We start from the raw sequence: 12,065 nt of genomic DNA, 5'->3' as shown, positions 1-12,065 counted from the left end.
CAGCGGAAGCTACAGCATGGCCCCCACTAGAACCCGGGGTCCCAAGTAGGTCCCAAGGCCACCTCATCTCTCCTGCGACTGTCCCTTTATCTTTCAAGACTGTCCATTCCAGTCGCAACTCTGCTTGCTCATGTCTTCGTCGCCAGGCAGGGCATTGATTTCTTAGTTTCCTGAAATAATTTCCTGTCTTTAATTCTTAGTAGGCAACAGGATAACTTGCTTCCTCTGTCTGCCCCAACTTCGCCAGCGGCGTCTTTCGTCCGCAACCTTATACATCATGGCTCTCATGTTGATGATCCCGTCTCCGAGACGATGGGTCACTCTACTCTCCTTATCCCTTGCGCCAACTCTGGTCGCCGCCGTGAATCCAGCAACCTCAACAAAAGCTGCTGCCGCCGATTATTATGTTCGCGACCTTCCCGGCCTGCCCGCTGATGGGCCCAAGGTCAATATGCATGCTGGGTAAGTCAGTTCGTTTCCTCCCTGAATTCCGACCCGCTGACGCGTCTGTTCGCATCGCAGCCATATCGAAGTTACCCCTGAATCGCATGGAAATTTGTTCTTCTGGCATTTCGAAAACCAGCACATTGCCGATAAACAGCGAACCGTTATTTGGATCAATGGTGGACCAGGTTGTAGTTCTGAAGATGGTTCCATGATGGAAATCGGTCCTTATCGACTTAAGGATCAGGACAATTTGGTATACAACAATGGCTCTTGGAACGAATTCGCCAACCTTCTTTTCGTCGATAACCCCGTCGGCACGGGCTTCAGCTCCGTCGATACCAACAGTTACATCCATGAACTTAAGGAAATGGCTGACCAATTCGTCATCTTCCTCGAGAAGTGGTTTGCCCTCTTTCCCCAATACGACCGCGATGATGTGAGTAGAGCTTGGCTCCGTATGAATAGCAACTTGCTAATATAATTTAGATCTACATCGCAGGCGAGTCCTATGCTGGACAGCACATCCCCTACATCGCCAGGGCTATTCTCGACCGGAACAAGAAGGACTCTAAAACCGCATGGAACCTGAAAGGACTGTTGATCGGCAACGGCTGGATTTCTCCAGCAGAGCAGTACCCTGCTTACATCACATTCGGCATTGAGAAGGGCATCATCGAGAAGGACTCCGACAACCACAAGAAACTCCAAGCCGATCTGCGCAGCTGTGAAAAGATGATGGCTTCTGACGTTGGTCATGTGGATTATGGAGAGTGCGAGGCTATCCTCTCCAACATGCTCAAGTTGACCAAGAAGGGTGACGGTGACGACGCATGTATTAACATGTACGACGTACGACTCAAGGACTCCTACCCCAGCTGTGGTATGAACTGGCCCCCGGATCTGGTGCACTTGACTCCCTACTTGAGGAAGCCCGAGGTGACCAGCGCTCTTCACGTCGATGCTATTAAGAAATCTGTTGGATGGACCGAATGCAATGGTGCTGTTGGAGGCGCCTTCAATGCAAAGAATTCGAAGCCCTCTGTCGAGCTCCTGCCCAATCTTCTCAAAGAAGTTCCTGTCATGCTCTTTTCTGGAGCTGAGGATCTCATCTGCAACCACGTCGGAACCGAAAACATGATTAACAAGATGGAATGGAACGGTGGAAAGGGTTTCGAGGTCACACCCGGCAACTGGGCTCCTCGCCGCGACTGGGACTTTGAGGGTGAGACGGCTGGTTTCTGGCAAGAGGCCCGAAACCTGACCTACGTCCTGGTCTACAACTCATCGCACATGGTTCCCTTTGACCTCCCGCGCCGAAGCCGAGATATGCTGGACCGCTTCATGGGTGTGGATATCAGCAGTGTTGGTGGCGATCCGGCTGATAGCCGCATTGATGGCGAAAAGGGGCCCAAAACCACTGTTGGCAGTGCCAAGAACAGCACTCAGAATGCTGCTGAAGATGAACATCAGAAGCAACTGGATGAAGCCAAGTGGGCAGCTTATTACAAGTCTGGTGAGATTGTTTTGGTCATCGTTGTCATTGGTGCCGTTGCTTGGGGATACTGGATCTGGCGCGAACGTCGCAAGGGTGCTGCGTACTCTGTTCTCGCTGATCACGATCTTTCCCGACGCTCTACTGGACACCGAGCAAAGTCGCAGCCTGGCGATCTTGAGACCGCCGCTTTCGATGAAAGTGAACTTGATGACTTGCATGTGACAACGCCGGGCACCAGCACAAGCGCGAGATTTCCAAAGAACCAAGACGGTAGCGAGAAGTTTGTCACCAAGTACGCTGAATAGATACGACCGGGATATGACATACACTTAACTTAGTCTTGATGTTGCTTAGAACGCTTCGCCACAAGTGTATATACTTGACTGGCGTTTAGGTTTCTGTTTATTTTTGCATAGGGTGGTTCCGGCATTTCACGCTTGGGAAGTTTTGGCGTTTGTTTTGGTTAATCGTGAAATAAAATCAATTCTTTATCATCATCTAAGTTGGTCCAATACTACGCCAACAACTCCGTGTCTAGATCAAGAGCGCTCCGTGTAAACCCTCCCATTTGCTCCCTGGCTTTGTGATGTTGAAGCCTTTGTATACTGTCCGATATCCCCGAAACAACCAAGCCAACCAGTAAATTTTGTGTGTACGCCTGCAGTGCTGCGCCTTCGTCCCTGAAAAAGAAAGTGAACCAATTTTACAGTTGCACGTCGTTGTTGAGCAACCGGACCTCTTCACCTGGCTTGAAGGGTGGAAGGCCGATATAAGGGCATCCGTCGCATCGGAAAGCGTCGCCAAGTGAGCAGTTGCCACACGAGCCAACCTTGCCCTGCACTGTGAAGTCGATCTCGGCCAAGTCATCGGTTGCGAGCTTGATGCTCTCGAGTTGCTTGTCGGCTGTGGCACGCTTGTCGGCGTCTTCGGCGGCAAGACGTTCGGCAAGACCGCAAGTGCAGTCCTTGCATGCACGGCGACGCTTGCCAGCCTTTGGTAGACATTCAGCAGCTATTGCAATGTTAGAATCAATTTTTCTTGGGTACAAGATTGCAGGGAAGACACACGGATATCGATAGGACGGGCGAGGTCCTCCTCAGTCATGAGAGTATCCTCGTCAATAAGGTCATCGTCGTCGAGGTCGTCTTCCAGATCAATGAAACCGACACCGGCGGGAACCACAGGCTTGGGGGTGGCCTCCGCAGGCTTCCTCTTAAGGTTGAGCGGAACAGAGCCATCTGCCGAAGGAGCAGGCTGGGCCTTCTTCTTGCCGAACTTCAATGTGACAGCTCCATCATTGTCGCCATAATCGGGCTTCTCAAAGCCACCATGCGACGACACAAGGCCAGCCAGGACTGCTTCCTTTGACAAACTTGCCTCCTCCAAACTATTTCCATTTTGAGACTGTAGACGACCGCTGGGCTTCAAAGATTCGGCAACTGGGCCCAGAACGGTTCGGTTCATCAAGGTGAGGGACTCGTCCAACTTGGAAGACGCATCGGAGAGGATGAGGACGAGGTCGTAGGTGGAAGAAGGCAGGGTGACCAATCCCACAGATAGACGGTCAAGCATCTGGAGGTCGGTAACGGAGCGATCATAGTCTGCGAGGACGGTTGACAGGGCGTCCGAGTTGGCAGCGAGAGAGGGAGGTGCCAAAAGAAGTGTTCGCTTGGGTGGCGATGTAGTCTGGGCAGACTTTGTGACAGGCATGACGAAGTCGTCGCTGTTATCGATCGTGATGGTCGCGGGCGCCATTGTAGTGTAGTATCGCGGAGAATAGACAAGAAAATCAACGAGGGTTTAGGGAGTGGAAAAGTAAAAAGTTGTACAAAGAGGGACTGGACGTTTTTAAGATATGATGGTAACGTTAGGCCCTGACTTTTGACTCGGTGTCGTTGGTGGTATGTACCGAATCCAATTAGTCAAATGCAAATGGCGTCTCCGTGCGTGATCTTATTTGCACTATACAGTCTCCGCTGATGGACCGGTAATCGTACCGTGTGATACGGCTATCAAGTGGACGGTATTACATCTGATATCAGTATTGCGGGGTCGCCTTTTGCTTTTCCACGGCGGGGGTTTTCCAGTCCCATGAATTTCAAGGGCCCTTATTCCGACTGCGGAGGCGCGGAGCACACCCGCAACATTGCATTTCCTCATGGCTACTGCAGCCACAATCAAGATGCGGTGCAGCTGCTGATACGTTGATAACAAAGCAACCTCTAAGAATTAGTATCTCCTGGCTAGCAATCGCGCTCCCCGGAGATGCAAGAAACTTACAATCTCGAATTGGCTAAATATTGCATGTCAACCGTATGACTCGGCTATTCCGGTCCTTGCTATAACTTCATGTCTCTACTTTTTTCCTCGCTTTCTGTCCTATGCTAACACGTTTGTTTCGGCTGACATATGATCGGGCATTGGTAATCTGACCAACAGTGGGGGAACGGGTTGCGACCTTCCCACGGCTCGGGTCTGTTTGTACGGGTCGGATACGGACGGCGACATCGGACCAATCCGACAAAGGACGATTGCTCGTTGGGCTCTAATATGCACGGTTGCGATAGGTTGACTTTTTGTCACTTCTGGCTTCTGGCTTCTGGTCTTTGTGGTCTCGTGAGCGGAATTGTCCGCCGACAGGACCGCAATCCTGATCCTGGATTTCTGGTCTGCCTTTCATGTGCGTTTGTGGAGATGCACTTTTCCGGGGTGCCTTAGTAGGTAGGTAGTGAATGTCGATGCCGTTTTATGGTTGGCTGATTGTGTTAGAGTAATTGAAACTTCCCAACGTTACCGTTTGGCCGGTGACGATCTTGTTCTGGCGTTGCACTAGAACTTTGTGACAACTTACTGCCTTAGCCAATAGTCTATTGAGACATCCTTGCTTAATGTTTTATTTAATGAATGTGCGTCTCAGATAGAGTTGCTTTCTTCTCTTTATAGTTTGAGGTGTTATGTATATGCATATTGATATTTCTAGGATATAATGCGGATGTAATAAGATTCCCCTCCTCTTATAACCCACTGCTCAATACTTCAGTATTTATTAAATCTTAAGTATTGCCTAAATATGATATTGATTTAATTAGTTACCTATTTGTAAAGTGGAAGCTTATTGGATATCCGTCTATATGGGCTTAAGTTGATTAAACCAAGCCAGTACAACTAACTTCACATACATATATATCAAATGCCGGTATGCCTGCATATAACTTAATTCCTTTGGTCAATTGAAGCCAATATGTTGCATATAGTTTGCTCAGAGCCTGTGCTTTGCTTAACAGGCAGTTGCTCTTGCAGGTAGTGCCTGCGCTGCGATGAAGTGACTGCCAGCTGCCAGCACCGGGCATCACTGGCCGACCTTCACTCCTTCCTGCCTTGATCGTCTGCTCTTCCAAAAGCAAACGCGTCCTTGTTTTGAAAGTGCGATCACTCCAGGCAACAGTGATTCACTGTTCTTCCGTCTTTTATATTTCCCTGCCTTCCACCTCCACCCCTCACCTTCTTCTTCTTCTTTCTCTCATCCTCAACCACACACCTCCTTTCCTCAGCACCTCTTCTGCATTAAGCACAGATTTATCGTCGTGTGCTTACTGCCTCTGACAGAAACCTGAGTGAGGGCTATTCTTTCTTTTCCTTGCCTTGACTATTGTCATTCGTTTCCGCATATCGTGCCAGCAACTGCAAGCACCCGTGGTGATTACCAAACACTCGGCTCGACCGACCTGATCCTCAAAACTCAAGGTACGGGCATACTTACTCCTTTTTCTCTATTCCTTCCTCTACCCATTTCGCGACCGGAATACTAGCACTTTGGGGTTGGTATTGCTGTTTGGAGTACCTTCCATTCTTGGGCCTGCGCGAGTTATCTTTGCTTTGCAATCTTGCTCTTGGGCTAGATAAACCTCGATCCTTTAATTGCAATATCTTCTCTTTCGCTTTGCACTGCACGCCATTTTCCAGTATCATATCGCTTCGTCACTCTTTTTTCTGTGCCTTAGGCGGCTCCTTGAATCTTTCTAACGCATGAGCAGTCTGACTTCTTTCTCACGAGTACCTTCATCTCAACGAAACCATCATGGCTGATTGGGGTAACGATCACGGTGGCTCTGCCAGCGGCTATGGCGACGATGGCCACAACAAGTATGTGTTACTCTTGTGGAATTTGGTGTTCCCGAACATCACAGTTGACCTTCCTAGCCACGATTCTACCAACGATGCTGGCTTTGGCAACAATGGGTTTGACGGTGCCGAGGATCTCGGAGACGGTCAACCCGGCGGCGACGACAAGTGTTTCGGCTGCGGTGAGATTGGGTAAGAAATTGATCCATCATAAAGAAGACGACATCTAATATGTACAGTCACCGTCGCGCCGAGTGCCCTAACCCCCAGGAGATGGCCTGCCGCTACTGCAAGAAGGAAGGTCATATGCGCAAAGACTGCCCCGAAGCACCACCTATGGTCTGTGAGAACTGTGGTGAAGAAGGTTCGTTTTGTTAATGCATTTTCAATCATAAGCTCACATGTCCAGGCCACTTCCGCAAGCACTGCGAGAAACCTCGCAAGATCAACCGTGATCACATTGCCGATGTGCACCCTGAGGTTGCCTGGGAGAAGATCAAGCAGGCAGTTGCCGATCGAGATGTTGACGACGCCAAAGAAGCCGTAAACGAGTACGTCAAGGGTATTGAAGGCGAAATCACTTACCGCCAGCTTCAGGAGGCCCTGATCGACCACAAGATTGGCCTCTGGCTCATTCCCACTGAGCGCACCCTAATTCAGGTCTTCACCAACATGGACCTTCAGGGCAACATCGACAAGAAGTACACTGTGTCTTACCGCTTTGTTGAAAAGGCCGACCGTCCCCGGGAGATTGAGGGGTGGCCCAAGACCCGCGAGGAGCTCCTCGAGCGCCTGGACGATGCTGGCGAGATCGTTGACCGAGGTCTCCCTCTTTGCAACAACTGTAAGGAGCTTGGCCACGTTTCCAAGTTTTGCACCCAGGAGAAGATGGAACGCACCGACGGCCCTAAGATCTCTTGCTACAACTGTGGTGCAGATGGCCATCGTGTCCGAGACTGTGAGTTAGACTTGGCTCCTGATCGACCGGTTTAGTGCTGACTTATCAGGTCCCGAGCCTCGCATCGACAAGAATGCTTGCAAGAACTGCGGGTGAGTATTTCCAGTAAATGATCTGGTATCCGGCAGTAGCTGATTTTGATAGCAAATCCGGCCACAAGGTCGCTGACTGCGAGGAGCCTCCCAACCCCGCCAATGTCGAATGCCGCAAGTGCAGCGAAGGTAAGTTCATCTTTCTTATATCCTAGTCCGCTTCTAACTGTTGTAGTCGGACACTTCGCCAAGGACTGCCCTCAGGGCGGCGGCCGTGCCTGCCGAAACTGTGGTCAAGAGGGACACATGGCCAAAGAATGTGACCAGCCCCGAGACATGTCCACTGTGACTTGCCGCAACTGCGAGCAGCAAGGCCACTACAGCAAGGAGTGCCCCCTCCCCAGGGATTGTAAGTCATTCTTGGTTCGCGTTGTCAATTCGTGTTACTAACTACCAGATAGGGAGCAAGGTCCAGTGCTCTAACTGCCAGGAGTACGGCCACACCAAGGTCCGATGCAAGGCCCCTCCGGCTGAAGAGCCTGCTGACGACGGATGGGGAGCTGACGACAGCGGTGCTGCTGCTGCTGTGACCGTTGGTGATGGTGACGATGGAGGATGGTAAATGCCATCTCCAGGGAAGACTATTGTTGCATGGCATTCCGGCGGGTGTGATTGGCGAACAGCATATAACGGATGGACCAGTAATGAAAACGGTGATCGATGTAGAGAACGATTTCGTCCAGGTTTAACCGTTGGGGGTGGTTGATACACCAAGATAGGTAGCCAGATAAGCAGCTGAGCTCAGTGAAATCTTAACGTCATTGAGAACATTTGTACCTCTATGTATCCTTTAAGCGATTGTCGAAGGTTTCGATTCGAATGTGGTGTGACATTTATTGACCTAATATGTATTCAGTGCACAAGCAGATAGTTATCTAAATGACGCTTTTTTCCTACGCGGAGATTCTAGCTACTTTGTCTGATTGAGGTTTGAGTTTGAGCGTCCGAATAAGCAACGATATCTCCTAGTGCCCTGAAGAAAGCTCGCTCGCGTAATTTTAATATTTACAGGAGGCAGGCGTCGATATTTCCCGGCTATATCGGCCTCGAGTTCAATATGGCTTAACAGAATCGATATACGCTATCGATATACGCGCTGAGCTCTCAAACTATGTATCAGGCCAAAGTTTGTGCTTGTAGCTTTCTGTCGGCTCGCTATACACGGTGAGAGACTGATCGGGCGGTATAGTTCTCTAGGTCGTGTTAAAACAAGCACTGCTTACGAGCTCTTCATCTTTGTTGTTGAGTTACAGTTTCATGGCAATGGATACGAGTGGCGAATCGTATAGTGATTTGCGTAGGGAATAAGACGAGAATAAACTTAATGCTTTTCTCAGCCCTACTAAGTCAACTATCGTAAGGAATTGCACCAATGAACCAAAGTATGTTCGATACACAATGAGACCTGGTATCGTCTATTTAGGTATACATTTATTGGACATTCTTGCGTTTCAGTGGCAGTATCATTTCAGAGCCCTGGAAACCTATCTCGCGGTTTGCGTGGAAATGGCTTCTCGGCCGAACGCAGCTACTGGTTGATGTGATAAGCCGGGATGTTAGATAACAACCAGGTGGACTGAAGTACGAAATCGGCTTCTACAGACAGGATTTTCTATGCGGTGTAATATAATACCTAAAACTAATTCTATATGCTTTTAATAAGTCATATGTTGAATATTGCTCGATGATTATCACCGCGGCTGGTCCAGGGTAACCTCACAGTCAGGTGTAACAACTCACATATCCGAAACGATTAGGCCTATGTACCATGTCCCGTAGTTCTGGGTCAAACTCGACAACACGGGCTAGACTGCATATCCCACAGAAACTCGCTGTTTTTTTGATGCGTTAGCATCACAGCAATCACTACACATGCTAGGGGGGGAAACAAAACTTCGGACGTCAGACGCCCAAATTCGCCCTAGCAGCGTCCGACGTCTTATTCCCCCCCGCGGACATGGACGTGCATCAACACGAGGCCATGATGACAACTCAATATGCAAAGACGTTTAAGGCTTGGCGCGTCAAGACACGGACAAGAAAAGGGGGGTGGTGTACGTACAGAGACGGGGTTGTACACCGAATCTCGATCATATGCCATTTGGATCTCGATTGCCATTAAACAACCGATCTCTTTGTGAAACGGAAGGGCTACAAGGGCGGATATTAGGTGTCAAGACGGACCGACGCGCCAGCGACCGGACTGCCCTGCGGATATTTTGTAGCCTGCCATCGGAATCTATAAAGTGGTACACCAGATATTGATGATACCCGACACTGGAGGTACTACATACACAATGAGGTGTTGTCAAATTGCTGGAATGAATGTCGCTCGGCCGAGTCCACTTAAACGTCACGTAAATGACATGGGGCATTAGAGTTTGGTGAAGCGCGGCTCTGCTGCAATGCTTCAAGATTGTTTCCGACCCGAACCAAGTAAGATAATCTGGACTGAGGCGGAGACAGGCACCTCAGTCCAGAGTCTTGGACCCATCTCGCGATATCAAACTTGGCTTCGACTTTAAGTTTCCAGGTTTCCAAAGCTGTCAGTTTGGACTAGATTAATTGACTGTCTGAGTTATCTCGCCTGTGCTGGCTCGTCTTGCGTCATAATCCAAGACCTAGCGGGTCTTGTTCCTGGTGCTTGCGGGGGGAAGCAATTCACAGCATGGATGGCATGAGAGGATCCCAATTGTCCGTGAGATACGATATCGAGTCTGTATTTTGTTGAGTCTCTGCCAGTAGCTAGCTACCTATATTGGCTGGAGAAACGAGCGGGATGGATACGCTGCCGCAACACCGCTCGTCCCCCTCTAGGCATATGCATCGATCGACGCCAGTCAGTTTAGCCTGGTGCCTTTAGAAGAAGGAAAAGCTTGGAAATGCACGCTTAGAAATGCACGACCAGGTCCGGCTTGAACGGAACGGTGGCCCAAGCTAGCCTAGCCTACCGACCTGGATCTGATCTGATCCGGGGATCAGAGGAGCGGAACTGGGCTGCAAGTTCGAGAAAGATCAAGGTAGAAATCGTCTGTGCCTTGCAAGCTGTGCCCCAACGAACGGTACATAACATATACGGCCAGCTACGGCTTCCATCCCCGATAATGGACAGATAGGAAGCCGGTTTGAAAGACAAGTGTGCCTGTTGAATACCGGAACGTCGAAATCGAGGCCTACTATTTTGACTAGAGTATGCGTATGGCGTACATTCCTCTTGAAACAGCTGGCAGTTGTTGAACAGAGTGAAGACATTCAACAATGAAGATTGCTTATCTCTATCATGCGAATGATCAAAATCTGACGTCATAAGCAAGTCATGTTGTGCTTCCTTTGCATTATCAAGTGTCGACACAGTGTCTGGCTTGAAGCGTGCCTGTACATCCGAGGTGACACTGTGCTTGCTCCGTGTCGGACGGACCAAGTTTTCCCTGATAATATCAAGCTTGTCTTGTTTCTGAGTTCTCTTTGGTTGAGTTGATACAAGCTCATCCCCGCGCCATTGACAAAATCAGATCTTTCCCGAGATGGATCTTGAGTACCGTGGACGCCATCAAATGATAGACATGATCACGAGATAACGCACACTCGTGCGTGAACACATGCAATCGCTCGCGAACGACCAGATTGAATTAATGATACGGTTCAGGGGGTTGGCTGTTAGCGCAAAGCCTCGATTTTCAAGAATGAGGATAGATCCAGTAAAGAGCCAGTATCAAATTGATGGAGTGAAGAAGACGGAGGTTTCTTGCCAGATAGCCACTAACAAAAGGGGTCGGCCATCAAGATTCAAGACTGGAAGGAGAAAAAGCCCCCGTATCAAGACTTTCGAAATCAGTACGTGTGTATAGGCACCAGCCAGGGGAGGCATGGCCGCATGGGTAAGAGAGTCGGTCAAAGCTGTGTTTACCAAAAAGGGCTTGCAGCAGCGAGGACGTCGAATGAAGCCCGTTTTTTTGTTTTCTACAGTATGAAGCGAAATGCGTGAACGTGCTAGGGTGTTGCAACCGACGACGATCCCTCAACAATGCTTCGAATTATAAATCCATTGCCGAGGGGACCGTGAGTCGACCTGTTTGTGCATGTATGGTAGATGGGTTAACGTTACAGGCAGAAGAGACTTACTACATAGTAAGGATGTCCAGCAAAAAGCAAAGAGATTGATACAAAACGGGACTTTTGATTGATTTCGTTGCCAGAGCTAAGGTATTGACCGTTTTGTACCTAGATGTCAAAGAAGCGGGGGTGCATGCTCCAGCCTCATTGTAAAGTTCCAGCAGCACGGAGCTTTTGCACCAGTCTTTAAGCATCGGTTGCATGAGCCATGAGCTTGTTATTGATAAATAGGTAGCTACAGTGGGTTGGCAGTTGATTGTGTTGCAATCTGGATCTGGATCACGACTGAAACAGTGGAATAGTCGGGATTAATCAGGGAACTAACTGAGCAGGGAAACGGTGTGATCCACGGCCAGGCTGTGAATTGGCCAACTTGAAATGAACTGAATGAATGCTTTCCAAGACTGAGCGAGGGTGGTGAAGGAATTGTTGTCGTTCTCAGGATGGATGAGGTCGAACAAGGCACCTCCTTGCGTCATCGCGACGTGAAGCAAGCCAATTGGCTTTTGATGAGTGGAAATGACGGTGGAAGGACCCACACACTCCAATGGCTCCTGCTGGAAATGTGGTGTGGAGTCGAGGAAAACTCTTGTATCCGCACAGTGCCGAACCTCTGATATCTCATTTCAAAGTTTCCTGATAATTGGGCCATGGAGCTGTTGAAGGTAATTGCGAACGGTTTTCATTCGGAGATTGTTGACTGTACTGTTAACTTTAAGCCAACGTGATATCAATTGTATGCGATTTGTACGCATCATTCAATTGTGTGCGGTACGGTGAATGTTCGGCGGGACTGGAAACCGATTCGAGGGATGCAGTCCGAGAATCACGATCGACT

The 12,065-nt window shown here is 49.3% G+C and overlaps 3 protein-coding genes across 3 annotated transcripts; 2 read left to right on the top strand and 1 right to left on the bottom strand.

Annotated features, from left to right (window-relative positions):
• Positions 1-277: 277 nt before the first annotated feature.
• On the top strand, positions 278-2,247 carry FPSE_02639 (uncharacterized protein; the record flags this gene model as incomplete). The annotated part of the gene is made up of 3 exons (XM_009255758.1): positions 278-462; positions 523-883; positions 934-2,247. 3 exons carry the CDS (start codon positions 278-280, stop codon positions 2,245-2,247), a joined length of 1,860 nt encoding a protein of 619 aa, XP_009254033.1.
• A 398-nt stretch (positions 2,248-2,645) lies between these two features.
• Positions 2,646-3,697, bottom strand: FPSE_02638 (uncharacterized protein; the record flags this gene model as incomplete). Its single annotated transcript, XM_009255757.1, has 2 exons — positions 2,646-2,953; positions 3,010-3,697. The coding sequence occupies 2 exons, from the start codon at positions 3,695-3,697 to the stop codon at positions 2,646-2,648; spliced, it is 996 nt and encodes a 331-aa protein (XP_009254032.1).
• A 2,323-nt stretch (positions 3,698-6,020) lies between these two features.
• On the top strand, positions 6,021-7,676 carry FPSE_02637 (uncharacterized protein; the record flags this gene model as incomplete). Its single annotated transcript, XM_009255756.1, has 8 exons — positions 6,021-6,085; positions 6,143-6,256; positions 6,304-6,428; positions 6,474-7,022; positions 7,072-7,114; positions 7,167-7,243; positions 7,290-7,463; positions 7,516-7,676. The coding sequence occupies 8 exons, from the start codon at positions 6,021-6,023 to the stop codon at positions 7,674-7,676; spliced, it is 1,308 nt and encodes a 435-aa protein (XP_009254031.1).
• Between the last annotated feature and the right edge of the window lie 4,389 nt (positions 7,677-12,065).

This window comes from Fusarium pseudograminearum, chromosome 1, assembly GCF_000303195.2.
Source record: "Fusarium pseudograminearum CS3096 chromosome 1, whole genome shotgun sequence".
NCBI classification, from domain to species: Eukaryota; Fungi; Ascomycota; class Sordariomycetes; order Hypocreales; family Nectriaceae; genus Fusarium; species Fusarium pseudograminearum.
This window is presented reverse-complemented; position numbering and strand designations above follow the sequence as displayed.